Raw genomic sequence first — 19,204 nt, forward strand, 5'->3', positions numbered from 1 at the left:
TAGCCAGTGAATAGTTGTGCTTGGAGTTTGCGCCGTAGGCTGACTTACCAGCCATAGCCCAAGCCGCATCCCGAGAACACAGAACACCGGGAGCCCCTCCTTAGGAGAAAATTTCTTTCCAAAATATCACTTCATACCTTGCTCAGGGAATACTCTTGCCGTTGTAAGTAATAGGCGTCTAATTCACACCAGCTAGAGGCCCAAGGCAGCCTCAGGCGGGGCTGGAGGTATGAGCAGCAGCGGGCACGCTCCCTTCCCACCAGCCCACACCAGCCATGCTTGCATGTCTGCAAACGCAGTCTCTGCTTGCTTCTCTCATAGCATCAGCCGAGCACAGGGTAGTCACACCTGTCCCTCAACCCCTCCAGATTCTGGAGAGGGAGAGCTGGGGCCGTGTCCAGCATTGTTTCTTGAGTCTGAGGTCAGGGGGTTCCTGTGGAGATGCAGGTCAGTTTATCCCTGCAACAATTCTCCTCCCTCACCAAAGGGCCCTGCCTGTGGAGGGGCACCTGTCTTCTCCCCATGGTGCCTGCACCTGCCTCGGGGTGCCTTCTTCCCCTTCTGTCTCCTTCTCCAGAGCCAACATCAGTCTCCCTCTCTGGACCTTCTACTTGGGGTCTGATCTTTGGGCTGCTCAGACGTCAGAATCCCTGAGCTCCTCAGGGGTTTCCCCTCTTGGCTACGCTCTGCAGCCGCCCCTCCTCTCAGTGGCCTGGGGGCAACTTTAAGATCCCTCCTTCTGTAAGTCAGAAGGCAGGTTCTCCTCCCATAGAATCCAGTCCCTCGACAGAGTGAGGGGCCTCTTCCTCTTTGTCCTGTTGTGCTAACCACGTTACGTTGTCTTGTGCTGGTTTGTTTCTCTGTCTTCTCTGAAGTTCCCGAAGGATGGCTTAGTATTCAGCTAAGTGGTACACAACCTGGGGCCAGTCCGTGATAGGCACTTAATAAAGGCTTGTCAGGAAGGCGGATGAATGAATGCTTAACACACAGGGGTGTGTGTGCATCTGCTGTGCTCCTTGCTAGGGGGATCTCCAGCTGGTTGTCTCTGGTTTGTGTCAGATGCAGCCCCGCCTTGACAGAAGCTGTTTCTGACTCCCTGTGTAACACTAACAGAACTTTCTTTTACCTCCTGTAGCCAAACAAAGTCAGGAATGAAGCTAAAGAGCTGAGGTTGCTCTGTGCAGAGGATGAGCAAACCAGGACGTGCTGGATGACAGCGTTCAGACTCCTGAAGGTATGTGACGTCTTGCAGTTTGTGTTGAGTGCACATCTCTTCGTGAAAATTGGCCTCTGGACCTGCCAGAATAGACAAAGTCAGAAGGCAGGTTCTCCTCCCATAGAATCCAGTCCCTCGACAGAGTGAGGGGCCTCATTCCTCTTTGTGCTGTTGTGCTAACCACGTTACGTTGTCTTGTGCTGGTTTGATTTTCTGTCTCCTCTGAAGTCCCCGAAGAATGGCTTAGTTTTCAGCTAAGTGGTACACAACCTGGGCCCAGTCCATGATAGGCACAATACTTTGTCTCTTCTGGCAGGAAAATGCTTGTAACTTTTCTGCTGTTTTGTCACAATGTTTTATTTATCAAATGTAGTTAAGCATCTTTCTAAACAAGATCTCAGGAGCTTTTAACAGAGGGCCTAATATTAAACAGGTTAGAGCTAGGTTTTCCAGACTCAGTACTTACTGACATTTTGGGTGGAATAATTCTTTATTGGAGGTCTGGGGGACATCCAAGCATTGCAGCCACTTAGCTGTGTGGCATACCTGGTCTCTGCCTGCTAGATGCCAGTCTCACGCCTGGCCAGTTGAGACAACCAAAAATGTCTCTAAATGTTGCCAAATGTGCCCTGGAGCCAGAGGGTGGGGAATTGCCCCTGGTTGAGACCAGTAGATTAGAAGAATAGGATTCGAAAAATCAGGACCAGGGAGAAAGGAAATAGTACATGAGGTGTTAATTATTTTCACGACTGAACCAACTCTCAGGTTCCCAAAAAGCCAGGACCATGAAGTAAACATGATGAATTACACAGCTCACTGTAGCTCCTCAGCGGAGACGGTACCTCCTGACTGTAAGTTCTAAAGGAAATGTATCACGTGGAACTGCATATGGAGTAATGCCCTTGACAGCAATTTCATGCTAATTGCCAGAGTGATTTCATATGACTGTTTATTGTAATCACTTTGGATTTCCCACAGTGTTCCTGTGCACACATACCATATCCCACATGTCTGGAATTAAGTCTACAGAGTCCTTGTGAGTTGCAAGTTAGCTGGCCCAGATGAGCTTGGCTAAAGTCCAGGGGTCTCCATAGGAGATGTTCGTTTGGAGCCAATGGATACAGTGGTCCAGGGATTTCTTTACAAAAACTCCCAGGCTTCATTGAACTGTAGTGGCCTTTTATCTGGTCCAGAGACTCAAGGTGGAGTCAATTAAGGAGATGGAGGAGCCGAAGGAAGCATAGCTCAAAACTTTCCTGGAGGTGCTGCAGATCCAATTCTGAATGTAGTCCTGTTGTTGTGGCCATTTGGCAGGTAGCACTTTGCACCCAGTAATCCACAGATTCCAGAGACATTAAGGATGCATCCTAGTGCCATTTTATAGGAGGCTGGGGCCCAGACCAAAAGTTCCACAGATTGGCTTCCTATATCTCTCTCCCAGAACCTTATTTTATATTTCCACTGATAACAAAAAGAATTATGAAAATCAAAATTTTATGAATTCATAATGGAAGAGGAAACGTCCATGTTAATACATCATAGATCATAGACCACTCCTGTTATAGGCCAGTTTTCAGTGTGTAAGGGTCACCAGTGGGCACTGGTCACACAGGTGACATAATGTCCATCGAGGGCAGTCTTCTGCATGGACCTCCAGAAGGAATGAGATTGCTCTTTGTGTCCTGTTGTGGAAAAATTACTAACATTTAAAAAGCAAAATACAGAACAGCATATAGAGAGAAGGCCACATTTGTGTGAAGGGAACAGGAAAAATTAGAATATTTGTATTTGATGGTATGCTCGTGAACATTCTGTGAGACTGCAGGAGAGAAGAAAGAGGTTGCTTAGTAGGGAGAGGAGATGGGAGAGGCAGCTGTGCAGACAGAGGGCAGCGGCCATGGGTGATCTTTTAAAGGTGTCTGTATATAGTTGAAATTTTAATCTGCAAATGAATAATCTGTTTTGGAAAAGGCAAAAAAAAAAAAAAAAAGGAAATGAAAAAGGAAAGTGATAGTATACTACTCCAGGAAGCTATGAATTCTATTACTTTGGGTAATACATAATAAATCCAGGTAGTAGCTTCTTAACCACTGTTTCTTGGGCGTCTCTCCTTTGTTGCACTAACATAACGAGCCACAGGAAAGGATGTGGGCAGAGTGACTAATGCAAAACGAACTGACTTTATTGTTGTCAGTGTTAACAATGATGTGTTACATAATATTAAGATTTTTTTTGAGCGTTTGCTGTGGGCCAGGCATTCTTTATCACTTTACTGTTTGTGACAGCTCAGTGACATGCATATTATCATCATCATTATGTGGATGACAAAACTGAGGCCCAAGCTGTGGCTGCTGCGATGTGGCAGAGCCAGGTCAGAGCCCTGACATTCTGGCCCCAGAACCCCTTTCCTCACTACCATGCTTGCTGCCCTCCCTAGAGCCGCCTGGAAGCTGCAGTCAGTCCTAATGCGTTCCTTTTGTCCCTGCCACTTTGCAGGGAAGCACTTTGCATCCAGTGATACACAGATTCTAGAGACATTAAGGATACGTCTTAGTACTATTCTTATAGGAGGCTGGGGAGCCAGTCCTGACAGGAAGGTAGCAGTGATGGCCTCGGGGCCAATCTCAAGTGGAGTGCAAGTGACATGGTTCTGCCTCAAACAGCCATAGGATTGTAATGCAATCGAAATGCCATTTCAGTCTTGTCGGCACTGATTCATTACCCACTATTCAGAAATGATACCTGGATAGAGTTAGGGACAGTGGAGAGGCAACTCTTTATGACTCCAGGGTCTCCATGTTGACAATCGTTCTAAAACAAGGCATCCCGTGTGTGTGCTCTGCCTTCCTCCGGAAGAGGACACAGGACACCGGATCCCCTTTTAGAGGATAAGAGGGTCTGAGGGCTGAAGCTGACAGGGCCCTTTTACCATTTACTACAAACAGCATCTTCATATCAACCGTGGAAAGGCAGAGCTGGGTTGTTATTTTGAATTAACCTAGGACCTTCTTACATCTTTACCCACACAGATACCCTTTCTTGAAATAAATAAATAAATCTTATAGCTTGGGTCTACATAGGAGAAAGCTGGCCTAGCTATACTTAGCTTTTCAGAAAGATGCTCTTAGTAGATAGCGCCAGCAGATAATCTTTTGTCTCATTCCTTCCTGTTACATTGTTTGTTAGGTAATTTCTTGGATGCTATAGGAGCTATGCAAATAGCATTAAAACTTTGCAACAATTATTTATTACCATCTTTCCTCCTCCCTCTGTCTTCTAGAAGTCTCTTAATCTGCTGTAGAAATTCATCCCCAAGAGGGAGGGAGGTCTTGCCTCATCCACGCAAGAGTCCCTAGTACTGGTTGCTTTGGTTTTACATGACCTGACGTTGAAAAAGCAATGAACGCAGCATTAAAACTTTGCAACAATTATTTATTACCATTTAATCTTTTCTGTCTACACACACCCATAGATGTAGATATATACATGCAAACGTGAATAAAATAAAATGTGTATGTTAATTAGGTGCCCAAAATTGAGAATATTTGTACCTTCCTGGTATGTCAATTCTAAGACATGAAATATGCTTTATTATCTCTAGCAGTGCTCCTTGCCCCAGAGTCTAATCTGGTTCATATTAATTTATTTAACGCTTTTTACCTCAGCTTTGCTTCATTACATAGTTTTTCTTGGACTGTCTTTTTTCTACCTTTCTGGGTCCTTATGTTTAAGGAATATCTCATATTTATTATAATACAATTATTATTAATACAATTAATAATTATTATAATACAATTATTAATTGTATTAATAATAATAATTGTATTATTTAGTGTGATCATCATATTTGTATTTGAACCTGCCATTTGCAGTTTTTTTCCTGGTTGTCCCACCTCTCCTGTATTCCTTTTCTCTTAATTTTTTAGATTTATTAAGTATATTTATGTTTTTCCCTCTATTAACCCAATACTTATATGTACATTTACTATTTTCTCGTGGTTACCCTAGATATCACACTTTTTTTTTTTTTTTTTTTTTTGAGTCAGGATCTCACCCTTCCCCCCAGGCGGGAGTATAGTGGCATGAGCTCATCTCACTGTAGCCTCAACCTCCCGGACTCAAACCATCCTCCCACCTCAGCCTCCTGAATAACTGGGACTACAGGCATGCACTACCGTGCCTGGCTAATTTTTGTATTTTTTATAGAGACGGGGTTTTGCCATGTTGCCTAGGCTGGTCACAAACTCCTGGGCTCAAGCAATCTGCTCGCCTTGGCCTCCCAAAGTACTGGGATTATGGGCATGAGCCACCGCAGCCAGCCTGACATGCACTTTGAACTTCCGAAAATCTTTTATAATGTAGTACGTTTCTGACTGCTTTCAGGCAGGCATGAGGACCTTTCGTTCCATTTGCTCCATTGTCCCTTTTGAAGGATTCTTGTCGTATATATAAAACCTCTTAAGACATAATGTTGTTACTGTTTTATATACTCAATTTTAATGTTAATCACTTACATCTTTGCGCTTTAATCTTTCCTGAATTCGCATTCTTCCCTCTGGGACTAGGAGACCTCAACTTAGCAGTTCTTTTCATGTGGGCCTAAGAAATTTTCTCAGTTTTTGTTTCACTTTCATTCTTGAAGGAACATTTCACTGGTTATAGGATGCAAGGTTAGCGGTTATTCTCTTCTGCATCTTCCCGCTGCATTGTCTTCTGAATCTTATAATTTATGTAAAAACATTAGCTGTCTGTCTTCCCATTGCTTCTGTGAAAATAATGCATGTTTTCCTTTGGTTGTTTTTGACATTTTCTTTGTGTCTGTTTCTCAGCAATCTTTCCACGATATGCTTGGAGTGGGCTTATTTATCCTACACCCTGAATCTGTTGCTTGACGTCTTTTGGTCAACTTTGGAAAGTTCTTGGCATTATCTCATCCAATATTTCTCCTGACCTGTTCTCACTCTTCTCTCGCTGGAGTGCAGTTGTTCCTCTGTTAGACCTTTGCATCATGTTCTAGATATTTTTATCTTAGAAATGAGCATGTGCCACGAGACCTAGAGCCAGAACTAAGCTTAGATCCCATAAAAGAAGAGGTGTCCCACTTGATGACTTCGCTTCCTGTCTCTGACTCTTCTTCTCCACGTGATTGGAATGTGTGATTCGGGTGTGTAGGCTAGGATGCTGGATGTGTATGAGACTTCGCAGAGCCCTGAGTCCTAATTGCCAGGATCAGAAAGCACAGACTGCTGAGCCAATTAGGTGGCAAGCCTCGGCTAGGGAGGGCACTGGGTCTGGAACAGGCCGTGTACGTTCAAAGTCGTGACTGCGGGCAGCTTGCCTCATTCCTCTGTGCTTCAGTTATGTGCTGTGTAACATGGGGATAATTATAGTATACAGCTCATAAAATGGAGAGGATTAAATGAAATAACAACATAAAGCACTTAGACACATACCTAACCCATAGTGGCACTCAATAAGATTACTTGCTCTTGATGTTATTATTATGTTTGTCACTGTGCTGCTTATTCCAAACCAGTCAGCTCTTCCCTCCTGAGGGGCAACAGTAGCAGCAGCACTGAGGCGTGCACCATATTGAATGTGAAGTTGAATGATTTGAACGGTGTAGTTCCACTTAGAGATTTTTTTATATATAGAAATCTATTATAAAAAGTTAAAGTTTATCAAAACTGAAAGCACACAAACACCGACTGTATATGGCACCATTTGTAGTCAAGAGATGTGAACAAACAAAGATGCGGATAACCTCAGAACTGCGTAAAATTACTCATAATTTTGTAGCCACCTCCTGTTGCTACAGTGAGCTCAGAAGTTGCAAATACCCTTTTAAAAACCCACCTTGTGTTGCTAATTATCTCCCCATGAGCAGGTCCTCTCTCCAATAAATTACGTGTTGTAGTAAAAACTGGGCTCATGTTTCTGGAGTATTTTTCGTTGTGTGTAGTGCAATACAGGAACTTTAAGGAACATCATGGGACCCATATGAAATGTCACTAGTGAAACTGGAAGTGCTCCCAAGAACAGAGAAAAGTCATGACATTACAAGAAAAACTTAAATTGCTTGATAAAGTTTGAACGGTTGCCCTCTACATCACACAGGTAATTCATTATGTCAACAATGTAAACTTACAGGATCAGTAAATGCAGTTCAATCCCATAATTGTATTTTCTCTTATTATTTTCTTAATAACATTTTTTTCTCTAGCTTCCTTATAAAAAATACAGTATAGAATACATATAACATACAAAATATATGTTAATTAACTGTTTATGTTGTCAGTAAGGCTTCTGGTCAACAGTAGCCTACCAGTAGGTAAGTTTTGGGGAAGTCAAAAGCTATACTCGGATTTTTTATTTCAAGGGGCATCATTGCCGCTAATCCCTGCATTGATCAGGGTCAGCGGCACTCAGGCTCCCGGAGGCTGGTACAGGGCATCACTCCCTGTTCTGCACTCAACATTGCCCTTTCCTGCTGTGGCTTTTGTCACATGCCAGCCCTCGGGGCTCCCGGGCCGGTCACTCACTGTGGCTTCTCCCCTCCAGTATGGAATGCTCCTTTACCAGAACTACCGAATCCCTCAGCAGAGGAAGGCCTTGCTATCCCCGTTCTCAACGCCAGTGGTAAGTAAAGCCAGAACCTTCAGAAGTCTAGTGCCTTTTCAGCTTCTGCATCACACGTGTTAAGGACGCCTCATTTCACACGGGGTGGGCAAGAGAACCTCCGGAGAGTGTGTGCGCATTTCAGCGAAGCCATTATGTCCCACGATGACATCGGTTTTGTAGTCTCAACAGCGTAACGGCAGGGAGTGAATTCCTCTGCCATTCTTCTTCCGTCCCTGCATCTCCCCTCAGGGTTGTGTAAGTAGGTGGCTTTCTTTAAATGCTCAAAAATGGCAGCAACAACTTTTGGCCTTGTGGGGCACTGCCTTTCCTGCTTTTCGCCTTTGTTCCTTAAGCCTTGGGACCCATGGGAGCTGTTGACTATTATGCTGCATTCATTCCCTGGTGAGAATTTAGAGATTGTCATCGTTCCTCTTGTGCTCTGGACACTCTGTTCTCAAAGGGGCAGAAGCACTTCATCTTCTCAAAATATAGTCCTGAGGGTCCTTCAGTGTCTGCCCCTTTGAGATGCCAAATGGTGCCACAGAAAGAGTCCATGAGTTTTCCCGAACGCACGTCCCCGAGGGAATGACTCACTGGGGAGGCCTAGGCTCACACTGGCTATCGATTTCTTTGATGTGTTGGAGTGCAGGTCAGGACCCTATGAAGGACCACATGGTCCAAATGCTGCGGGTGCTGGGGGCCTCACCAGCAGCCTTTTTAATACTCAGGGAGGACTAAAATGTGTTTCATTCTTAAGAAGAACCGAAGGGGCCATTGAATTTTCAGGCTAAACCAGTGAATTTCCCACCTGAAACTTGGGGAGTTCAGAGGTAGAAAACAGGCATTCCCTGCTCCCCTTTCCTGACCGTCTTGATGATAGTTTCACGCCAAGACTCCACTCTGCCTTATTTCCCTATATTTTAAGAACCGTGACCTTCCCTTTTCAGCGCAGTGTCTCCGAGAACTCCCTCGTGGCAATGGATTTTTCTGGGCAAACAGGACGCGTGATAGAGAATCCGGCGGAGGCCCAGAGCGCAGCCCTGGAGGAGGGCCACGCCTGGAGGGTAAGGCCCCGGCCCTGGCCAGCCTGGAGGGGCTCCCTCAAGGTGGCAGCCCCACCACGTGGTCTTCTCCCAGAGAACGGCTCTATGCGGGTTGGCAAGAGGGGTGGCATGTTGGGTGGGGGTCCTCTGAGTTCTCAGCTGCAGGAAGCCGTTGGCCCTTCTAGGCCCCTTCCACGTTCCCAGCACCCAGCCTTTCCCCACTGCCCCCTGTCCCTGGGCTTTCATGGAAGGGACAGGAGAGGAACAGAACTCTCTGCCCACCCTGGCCCCCGTGCAGAACTGTTCTGATGAACCGGCAGTGGCTGTCTGTGGAGTGCACAGAGCCCAGGCCTGAGTGGGGCCAGCAGGTGTTCACGTCAGGGTCTGCTGCTAACAGCCTGGAGGCCTTGGGCTACTCCCTCACCCCCAAGGCTTAGGTTCTTAATCTCCAGGTAGAAAGACTATCACTCAGCTTCCAAGCTCCTGAGACTTAAAGGCCTTGTGCAAAACAGGAGCCTGTACTCTGGCATTTTCTGTACTTCAGCCTCAGGGAGTCCCCAAGCACGGCAAGTCCAGCGCCCAGTGCTTTGAGAATTGCGTGAGTTTAATAGAAAGGCTCGTGTGTTTCTCCTGAGATTTATCAGGATGTTCATGGCGTTTTCATCGTATGTCTTCAGCGTGAGAAATAAGCATCTCTACTTCGGTACTGGGGCTACTAGAGATATCTCAGGGTGTTCTTAACAACTGGGAACCCTGAGCTCTTTGTTCTCAGGGGTCAGTGGGGGCTTCAGATGGGGCAAGGGCCCTTGTGAGCCCAGTCAAGCACCCGACCCAGTGCCCTGCCGTGACTTGGTGTGTCTGTCTGCTGTCCTCGGTGCTAATGTGGAATTTCTTTTGCAGAAGCGAAGCACACGGATGAACATCCTAGGTAGCCAAAGTCCCCTCCACCCTTCTACCCTAAGTACAGGTAAACAGGCACATTGCCTGATGTTTTTGTACATAAAGAAAATCAAACAACACCCCCTTCACTCCCCCGAGCCTTACAAATTTGCCTGTGCCCAGAGTGCACCACATAAGCTGTAGCTGGGGGAGTCGGGGGCTCTGCGTTGATCAGAGTTGGTTGCGCTGTCAAGGAAGCCATTCTGCAGAGGCGCCACCATCCTGCCCTCCTCCTCTCTCCCCCTCACAGTGATTCACAGGACACAGCACTGGTTTCACGGGAGGATCTCCAGGGAGGAATCCCACAGGATCATTAAACAGCAAGGGCTCGTGGACGGGTAAGGAACCACCACTGATAAGAGCTGGTCTGCTGAGGTTTGATTGTGCTTGGAATCTGTTTTGTTTAATTCCTCAGACATCCTTGCTGGGCAGGCAGCAGTTTTGTCCTCATTTTAAAGAGAAGAAAAGGTAGGCTCAGAGGTATAAGTGGTACACAGAGCTTGGCCAGCTAGTAAGGGGCAGAAAGGGATCTAATCCGTGTCTGCCCAGACTGTATCTGTAATTATCCTTCACCTCTGGATGAAATCTGAAGAGGTGGACAACACAAACTCTTTTATCTTCATAAGATAGTGGGCAAATGGGAAAAAAAATGCTTTTGCCTACACTTTTTGATTATGTACTATATGAGGTTGGTTTTGCTGAGAACAAATAGCCCCAAACCTTAGTGGCTTAAAACAACAAAAATCAATTACGTATGATCGTTGTTGGTTGAGTGGCCTTTCTCACCTGGGCCAGCTTGGCTGGGGCTGGACAGTCCAGGATAGGTTCACTCGTGTCTGGTTGTTGCTGTGGGCTGTTGCCATGGCGATGAGTAACTGGGCATGTGTCTGCAGCAGGTTACTTGAGGCTCCCAGGCATCGCAAGAAAGGTTAGGCCCCACTTGAGAAGTGGACAAGACTTCTCAAGATTCTCTTAGCATCACATTTGCCACCATCCCATTGACCAAAGCAAATCCCAAGACCACACTTGAATGACCCTGGGAAGGAGCTAGTCACAGTGTGGATATAGGGACAGGGACATGGGATGCCGTTACCACAGAAGGCCGACTCTGCGGAGCCAGCAGAGTCCTCCAGAAAGAGACACAAGCTGATCATCCGCCCTAAGGAAGTAGTTGCATCCACGTGGGAGCTGTCCCATATAGGGTCTGAATGCTCAAAATACAGGTTCCTGGAAGCTGCTAAACTCAACGAGTGATTCTTGTGTCCTTCGTGTTACAAAAAGTTTTATTATGGAAATTTTCACATTTCATAAGTGTATAACGAAACCCCACTTACCCATCACGCAGCTTCAACCTGCTAACTTACTTACCTTTCACACATTTTCTCCTCCTCCTCCTCTTCAGCTCTCTTTTTCCTTTTTTCTCCTCCTCTTCCTCCTCCTCTTCTATTTTAAAGGGAATTTCAGAATCCTAAATTTTTGCCAGCAAGTACATCTCAGTACCTGTCTCTAAAAAAATAAGGATCCTTTTGTTTTGATATAACTGCAATATTATTACACTTAACAAAATAAATAAGAATTTCTTGCTATCATCTAAAAGCTAATCCATGTTCAGATTTCCCCAGTTGTCACCAAAAAAACTCCTTTAAATTAAATTGAGGTTATTTAAGGCAGGACCCACAAATGGCATTTGGATGCTATACCATTTCACCTCTGTCTCCTTGGATATGGAATAGTCTTTCTCACCACTCTGTTTTTCTTCTGTTTTTTTAAACATCTTTTGTTTGTTAAAGAAGTGGGTCATTTGCTAATAGCATGTTTGTGGTTTATTTTAATAAGTTCCTCTGTTTCCCGGATTCCTGGGGAGTGGTGGTCATGGTGTGATCAGATGCATTTCTCCTGCCTGGTGTCCTCTGGGTGCTCTGCTGCCTGGAGTGGAGGAGGCCTGAAGCCTGGCTGCTGTTTAAGGGTGTTGGATGAGCAGAGGTTCAAGTGCAGCCAGCTGGAGCCTCCCCACCAAGGCTGCCATCCCCGTCCACCACATGGTTTTAGCAGCCCTTGGTGAACTTGCCATGGTTCAGTATTTCATAGGGGTTCCAAAATCATCATTTTCTAATTCCTTCCTATATGAGCTGAAGTTCTCTCTTGCATCACATGTTTCTTGGAAAAAGTAGGTAAATGCCTGGATTTTCCCTTTACTTGTCAATTTTTAGAATAATGAGTTTGTGTTCTCCCACTTTCCACTAGAGGCAAACAAGGGGCGTTTTTGTTGTTAGTTTGTCTGGGTTTTGTTTAAACTGTCACTGTGAACTTAGATTTTTGTGTTTGATTTATTTCAGTCAAAACCTCCTCTTCTTGATGCTCACTTTGCCCCTCATTGGCCAATGGCTTCTTCAGATTGCTTCCTGAGTTCTTTTGAGCTAGCATTAATGGTATTTGATTTTGGGGTGACAAGATTTATTAAACTCAAATGATGGGTTTCTCGCAGGGACCCTCATTCTTACTAATGGGAAATGGGATTTGAAGACTACAGTCTTTTAGATCTTTGTAGTAAACAGAGCTAGGATATGGGCTTTTTTAAAACAAAAAATAAATTTTGGATTCGCGTTGATATTGCTAACTCAAATTTGAGATTACAGGATTTTTTACTTCTTTGATTTTTTTTTTTCCCTCTGATGATCTCTGTTAATGGCATTAACTTAATTACTTATTACTTTATCAACACATAATATAAAATACATACATGTAATATCTTGAAAATATTAATGCTGATATTAATTCAGTAAGACTTGCGATTTCTTTGCAGTCCTTTTAATCCTTAAGGATTAATCCAGGCAGGTTACCTTACAATACCTTGCCCACAGTCACTTAAAGTAATTCTGCTCTATGGTTCTGCCACCAAACTGCTGGGTAAATCAGGTTGGTTTGTTTCAGTTTCTCTTTAGTGTTTGCAAGCGGATCTGATTTATTTTCTTTTTGGTTGAATGCCGCTTTGTAAATTGCATAAAACATTTTCATGGATCCAAAGTCAGATCTATGAAATAAGGCACATGCCCTGTCCACTCAACTTTGCTTCCCAACCCCTACAACGGATAAACAGCTTTTATTAGTGTTTGTTTATCCATCTGTCATTTCGTTGTACAAATACCAGCGAAACGATTTTGTTTTCTGCCTCTCGTTAAGCAAAGGTAGCGGGGCTGCAAGTACCGCGCTGCACAGTTCCCGCAGTCTCTGCGTCCCAAGGATCGCTCCACAGCAGCTCATGGCGATGGCCCACATCTCTTTTACACTCTTGGGTTTTCTTTTATGTACATGGAACATCGTTTTTTAAAATGTCCCCTACTGAGGGATGTTCACCATGTTTCCATGCAAATGTTATGAGACACAGTGCTGCATTGTTTCATAATTTTGCCGTGTATCTTTGCTATGAGTCCTGAGAAGTGGGGCTGTGGGGTGGAAGGGCAGGGCCTATGTAATATGGTGAAATGTCACCAGAGTGCCTCAGCAGGCTTACCTCTTCCGTCTGAGAGTCATGCTGTAAGCCGTGTCTCTCATGAAGGAGGCCGACCCTCATTTCATGTATGGAAGGACTTCTTTGTCTTTGGCAGTTCTGCACTGTTTACATTTTTTGTCCATTTTTCTAATCGATGAAGTTGCAGACACTTTTGTTTTTCCCACTCCTGAATCATAAAGGGGTACTTTATGTCTTCTTGTACTTGGATTCTTTTCCCCCCTCTCTCCTTCCTTCCCTCCACCCCTCTTTCCTGCCTTCCTGCTCTCTCTCCCTTTCTTTCTTTTGTCCTTGTTTGTTCATGTTTGGTTTTGGTTCAGTTTTGTTTCGATCCCAGATGCACTTGGCTTTATTTATCCTCACTGCTGGGTAAAGAATGGGTCTGATTTTATTTTGTTTCCCATGTGGCTTTACAGTTACTCCAAAACTCCTTACTTGAGATATCAGCTTTAGCACAGAGCAGTCTCTCAAAGCATTAGAAGCGACTCCTCCTCTAACTATAAAAACGTATGTTTCTTCTCTAAAGTTTCTGGCATGCCTAAGGAGAGAAAAGCCTAACGTTGAAATTTCTCTTTCTGTGACATTTTTGAGTTAGGGGTGTCTGTGTGTTCTGGGGCTTCTAATACAGTGTATACCTGCTTATACCCCTGAACCACATCAACAGTGGACCCAGAATGTTCTAGGGGTACCACTGTTACCCTTGCTGTCTGTGGGTCTAGGGGTACCTCTGTTACCCTTACTGTCTGTGGGAGGCAGCACGGGCTCACTTGGGGGTAGTGTCACTCTGCTGGAGAAATGGCATTTCCACAGGAGGCTTTATTTGGTGCCGTGGCTACTAAGTGTCGTCCCCAAGGCCAGGGCAGTGAGGATGCCCATCACCCCGAGGCACAGATGTTTCTGAACCTCAGTGGGGCGGGTGTGGCAGTCGTGTTCGAAGAAGCTTCCTGAGTGATTCTGGGATAAGGCCACTCTGTCCACTTTGGATTGGAAGGGCTGCCTTGGGGTGGGGTGGATTGCAGGTCAGCCCTGCTGGGCCATCTGCATTGTGTGTCAGCGTTTTGCTTCCCCCAGCCGTGTTTGTCTTTCAGATTTTCTTGGATCAGAAAGCCAGTTGGCGAGGCTTCCGTCTTTCCAGACTTGTAAAGAGATAGAAGCATCACCTCTGTTACCTTCTGTTCCCCAAAGCAGCCTGCTGGTGCCACCCGCCTTATTCATCAGCAGGCATTCCTCTCCGTCCTCCCTGGAGCCTTCCTTGTCTCTAAGGCTGTCATTTCCAGCTCCCACCTTAGGCTGCTGGAGCGCTAGCCACACACAGAAATGTAGATAATGGGATCGATTCAGGCGTTAACACAGGGACAGCTCATCTTCCTCGTAATTCTTGGGTGTAGGGAGGAGGTATATTTGTATGACAAGGTAAATAATCCATTTCTAATCTTTACTGATCCCTCCAGAGATGATGAAGGCAAGCCAATTGAAAGAGTCAAACAACAAAGAAAAGAAAAGTACCTTGAAAAACAGTGCAAGATTCTGGACAGATAATATAAAAACAGCATTTTCCATAGCTTTATTCTCAAATGGTATATGCAGTTAGAAAGAGACATCAGAGCCTTAAATAAGCCTGTAAGGTATTCCTGAAATCCCAGGATCCAGGCAGCTCCCCTCCTACCCCCCCCCCCCCCATGTAGCTGAGAGTGTGTGTGCGTGCGCATACTCATGCTTTACCAACCCTGCACTGAATTTGCGGCCTGCTTCCTTCCTGTCTCGCCACCCATACCCATCCCAGAACTGCAGGAGAAGGATCTTTTTAAGGGCAAATCTACGATAGTCCTCTCTGCTAAACAGTCCCACTCCACCCACAGCACCATGCTTATCCCCCCCAGAGCCTGTGGATGCTCCCCCTGTCACGCCCACACTCATGGTCCAGCCCTACTGGCCTTCCTGCCGAGCCAGGGATCAACGCCTGTGTCATCTGTCTGTGCAGTCCCTCTGTCTGCACTTCATGCCCGTCCACATGATGGAGGGAAACCTCTTCAGCAAAATTTGAATTATTTGAAGCTTTCTCTTCTCCCAACCACAGAAAAAGAGGTGTTATCCCCAGGACTCGTATAGCACCCTTGTAAGAGGGATATTTTGACTCTTCATCTGCTCTTCCTGCTGAACCAGGAACTCCTCCATGACTGGCTGTGTGACCTTGGGGAAGTTGCTTAGCTTCTCTGTGTGCCACTTCCCTTATCATTGTGAAATGAAGATAACAGCGTCACCTTGAAGATAAATGAGTTAATACGTGCCTGAAACACTTTGCGTGGTGTCTTGCTTGTAAACATGGTCTAGATTGTTACTCTGATCACTGTCGGGTCCTGTCACAAGGGGCTCTTCATTCGTTTATGGTGGACTGGTGAGTGCACCATCCCTAGCATCCACTCTTAATAAAGACAAGAACTTACCTGGTTCTTGTCACTCCATTCTAGGCCATGTTTACAACTTCTGAGCCTGGTTAGTAGTCACTTAGCGTGCTTAGCATCTCACTGGGCGTCTTTCCTATAACTGCCATCTCCTTAGAAATCACTGGATTGTGGCAGTTGGCTGATTGCAGTGAGTATTTCAAGCTACCTTATATTGCGTGCGATCGTGCACAATGCTGTATGTACATCAGCCATAGTCTTCTCAGTGGTCCGCAAGAGAAGAGTTATTCTGGCTGGGCGCGGTGGCTCATGCCTGTAATTCCAGCACTTTGGGAGGCCGAGGTGGGCAGATCACCTCAGGTCAGGAGTTCGAGACCCAGCCTGGCTAATACCATGAAACCCCATCTCTACTAAAAATATAAAAATTAGCTGGGTATGGTGGTGGGCGTCTGTAATCCCAGCTACTCGGGAGGCTGAGAGGGAAGAATCGCTTGAACCTGGGAGACGGAGGTTGCAGTGAGCTGAGATTGCACCGTTGCACTCCAGCCTGGGCGACAAGAGCGAAACTCTGTCTCAAAAAAATAAAAAGAAAAGAAAAGAGGTGTTGTTCCCCTTCTGCAGATGAAGAAATTGAGGCTGAGAAGGCAAGTTGCCCAAGATCATGAAGCTAATAAGTGACCTATCTGGGATTCCTGCTGATGCCTAAGCCATGCCGTTCTCCCCCCATAGCAGTCATCTCAGATAGACAACCTTCAGACATTCCCTGTAAAGCCCAAGCCTTTCAGCAGCCTTGGGACTTCCCAGAGTGAGCCTGCCCCTCTCAGGGGTGCACGTCCCTCTCAGGGGTGCACAGGCCTGGGCCGTGCTGCCGTTCACCATCTGTAGCTTCCCATCTGCGGAAGACAGCAGATAGTTAACAGCAGAGAAAGAGACGCCCCACGTTTTCCTCTAGTTAGAGCTGGAGCTCGGCAAACTTCTGGGTTTCAGAATAACGATGTTTTGTTTGGAATAATATGACTCTGACTAAAGAAAACAGGTCTTTGAGGTGGGCACAGCTGCCCAGCGTGCACCACCAGCACTCAGGAGAGGAACTGAATCTCCGTGTCCTCTCTCTGGCGGTGCCACATATTCCCCAGTAGGGTCTGAGATTCCTCCCGCCGTCCCATCTGGCCTGACCAAGCCAAACCGTGGAATCCCATTCTGATGGGTGTTTCCCAAAGTGTATCCTGAAGAACACAAGGCCTGCAAAGTGCTATTTTAGAAAGGGTGGGGGGAGGTTTCTACTTAGGTAAGATTGGAAAACTGCTAGACAGTTACCATGAATATTCACATTTTTAAAGTTCTGAGAAGTCCTGTAGTAAAATATATTTCTTTTACCCTTTCAGCATGGGAATTTTCCAGTCTTACTTAACTGCTTTCCATCTTCACATTACAGTCTAGAATTGGTGATTTTGCTGATGATTCTAGTTTGGTTTTGGATATATTTAAAGAGAGTTCCTTCTCAGGCCCTTTCTTCTTTGTAGCTTTCATTGGATCCTTCTCTTTCTGGTGTATAACTATCTTTTCAGCTAACTCCAGATTTTTTCATGTAAGAGCAATGATTTTATGCCTTTTTTGTGCTATTCTAAGATTTTTTTAAAAATTTTTAAGGTTGTAGAAAGGTTGCAATAATAATAGGATGACCTGTACACACTTTGCCCAGATACCTTTATTAAGATTATAGCACATTTGCCTGATTCTTCTTAGTTATTTTTTTTTTTTTGTCTTCTGAACCATTTAGGAGTAAGTTGTGGCATGACGTCCCTTTAATCTGAATTATTTCAGTGTAAAATTTCTAAGAACAAGAACTTCTATAACCACAATACCGTTATAAAAACCAGGAAGTTAACATTGACGCAGTTCATTGCCTAATCCATACCCTTCTTCCTAATTGCCTCCTTTATAGCAAAAGAACATCTTCATCCAAATCTTCTCTCCCAGCACGTATTCATAATCTTGATCTGTGTTGCGAGTAGAAGCCAGTTCTTGTAGAGTGAGCCTGGGCTCAGCCTAGGCTCCTCACTCATGGTGAGATTCAGGCTATGCATTTTTGGCAGGAACACCCCAGAAAAGTGATGTTGTGTCATCTTCAGTACATCCTCTCCAGAGGCCCTCAAGGTCAATTTGTCTCATTGCTCCTGGTGGTAATTTAGACACTTGATGAAGAAGATGCTATAGGCCAGATTTCTCCACTGTAAAGCTATTATTTTCCCCTTTGTAGTAAATAAGTATTAACAGTACAGTACTTTGATGCCATGAAAATACTCTTGTTTCTCATCCACCTTTCATTTGCTGGTTTCAGCATTTGTTGAAGATCTTCTCCTTCATTGATTGTTACTACGGTAATTGCCAAAGGGTTGTTTTCGAATGCAACGTGCCTTTATTTATTGACTGACTTTCTCCTCAAAGAAAGAGCTTTGCCTTCTCCCCTATTAATTTATTTGCTCATTTATCTATAAATAACACTGCAGACTCATGGATTCCGATTTTATGGGTTAAAATTCATTTTGATGCCCAGATTTAGTCATCCTGCCTCCTGTGTCTTTTTGACATGTCCTTATTATTCTTTGAGTACTTTTTGACATGCAGGCACAAAGTATTCCTACTTCATCCTATAGTTCCCCTGCCCTAATCCTGTAGTCAGGCATATCCCCAAGGAGCCCATGTTTTTTCCATTGGAGAATGACAATTCAGAATTACCATCTTGGTGCTTGCCTGGGGTGTTGTTGCCACTAGAGGCCACTCAGATGCCAAAGCACTGAAGCATTGTGGCTCCAAGCCTGTGTGTGTGTGTGTGTGTGTGTGTGTGTGTGTGTGTGTGAGAGAGAGTGAGAGAGAGTGTGTGTCTGTGTGTGATTAGTGCCAGATTTTAAAATATTTTAGCAATCAACTATTTTCCATTCCCCAGGCTTTTTCTCCTCCGTGACAGCCAGAGTAATCCAAAGGCATTTGTACTCACACTGTGTCATCACCAGAAAATTAAAAATTTCCAGATCTTACCTGTAAGTATTGATATTCTCAGACCAGTCCTTGTGGTTTTGTTTTCTGGTTTCATTCTTCATGCAATTTTCAAGTTACAAACTGACAAGACCGATAAGTATCAGACAAGACCGGTAAGTTTCAAGCCCACAGGTGAGAAACTTTCAAGAGTTTCTTTACAGGTTTGTCTTTTGAAATTAGAAAACCATTTCCCTAGAAGTAATCCTGAAAGTGGCGATAGGGTGCTGAGGCCCCCCTTGAGCCTGTGAACTCTTAGTTGCAGCTGAAAGGGTACTGACGGGGAGGGTCAAGGTCACAGGAAGGGGAGGTGGAGGAGAATTAGCTGAGGGCCCAGCAGCTGTGAGCACATAGGTCTGGAAGGCAGGAGCTGTGCAGCAGGTTTGCTTGTTGGCTGCTGGAGTCTGAGGAGTCTTGTGATTTGTCCTGGTGTGCACCA

The 19,204-nt window shown here is 45.1% G+C and overlaps 1 protein-coding gene across 50 annotated transcripts in view; it reads left to right on the forward strand.

Annotated features, from left to right (window-relative positions):
• GRB10 (growth factor receptor bound protein 10) overlaps positions 1-19,204 on the forward strand; it is a 203,955-nt gene that overhangs the window by 179,864 nt on the left and 4,887 nt on the right. For 33 of the 50 annotated variants that reach the window (XM_074034979.1, XM_045389134.3, XM_074034977.1 and 30 more), the window contains 6 exons: positions 1,136-1,234; positions 7,778-7,855; positions 8,785-8,901; positions 9,781-9,847; positions 10,070-10,157; positions 18,677-18,770. In XM_074034979.1, coding sequence (XP_073891080.1) covers positions 1,136-1,234; positions 7,778-7,855; positions 8,785-8,901; positions 9,781-9,847; positions 10,070-10,157; positions 18,677-18,770 — 543 coding nt within the window. The remainder of the gene's footprint in view (positions 1-1,135; positions 1,235-7,777; positions 7,856-8,784; positions 8,902-9,780; positions 9,848-10,069; positions 10,158-18,676; positions 18,771-19,204) is intronic. The other 17 variants (XM_074034972.1, XM_074034962.1, XM_074034990.1 and 14 more) reach the window with 1 other exon arrangement.

Source organism: Macaca fascicularis, chromosome 3 (genome assembly GCF_037993035.2).
Source record: "Macaca fascicularis isolate 582-1 chromosome 3, T2T-MFA8v1.1".
NCBI lineage: Eukaryota > Metazoa > Chordata > Mammalia > Primates > Cercopithecidae > Macaca > Macaca fascicularis.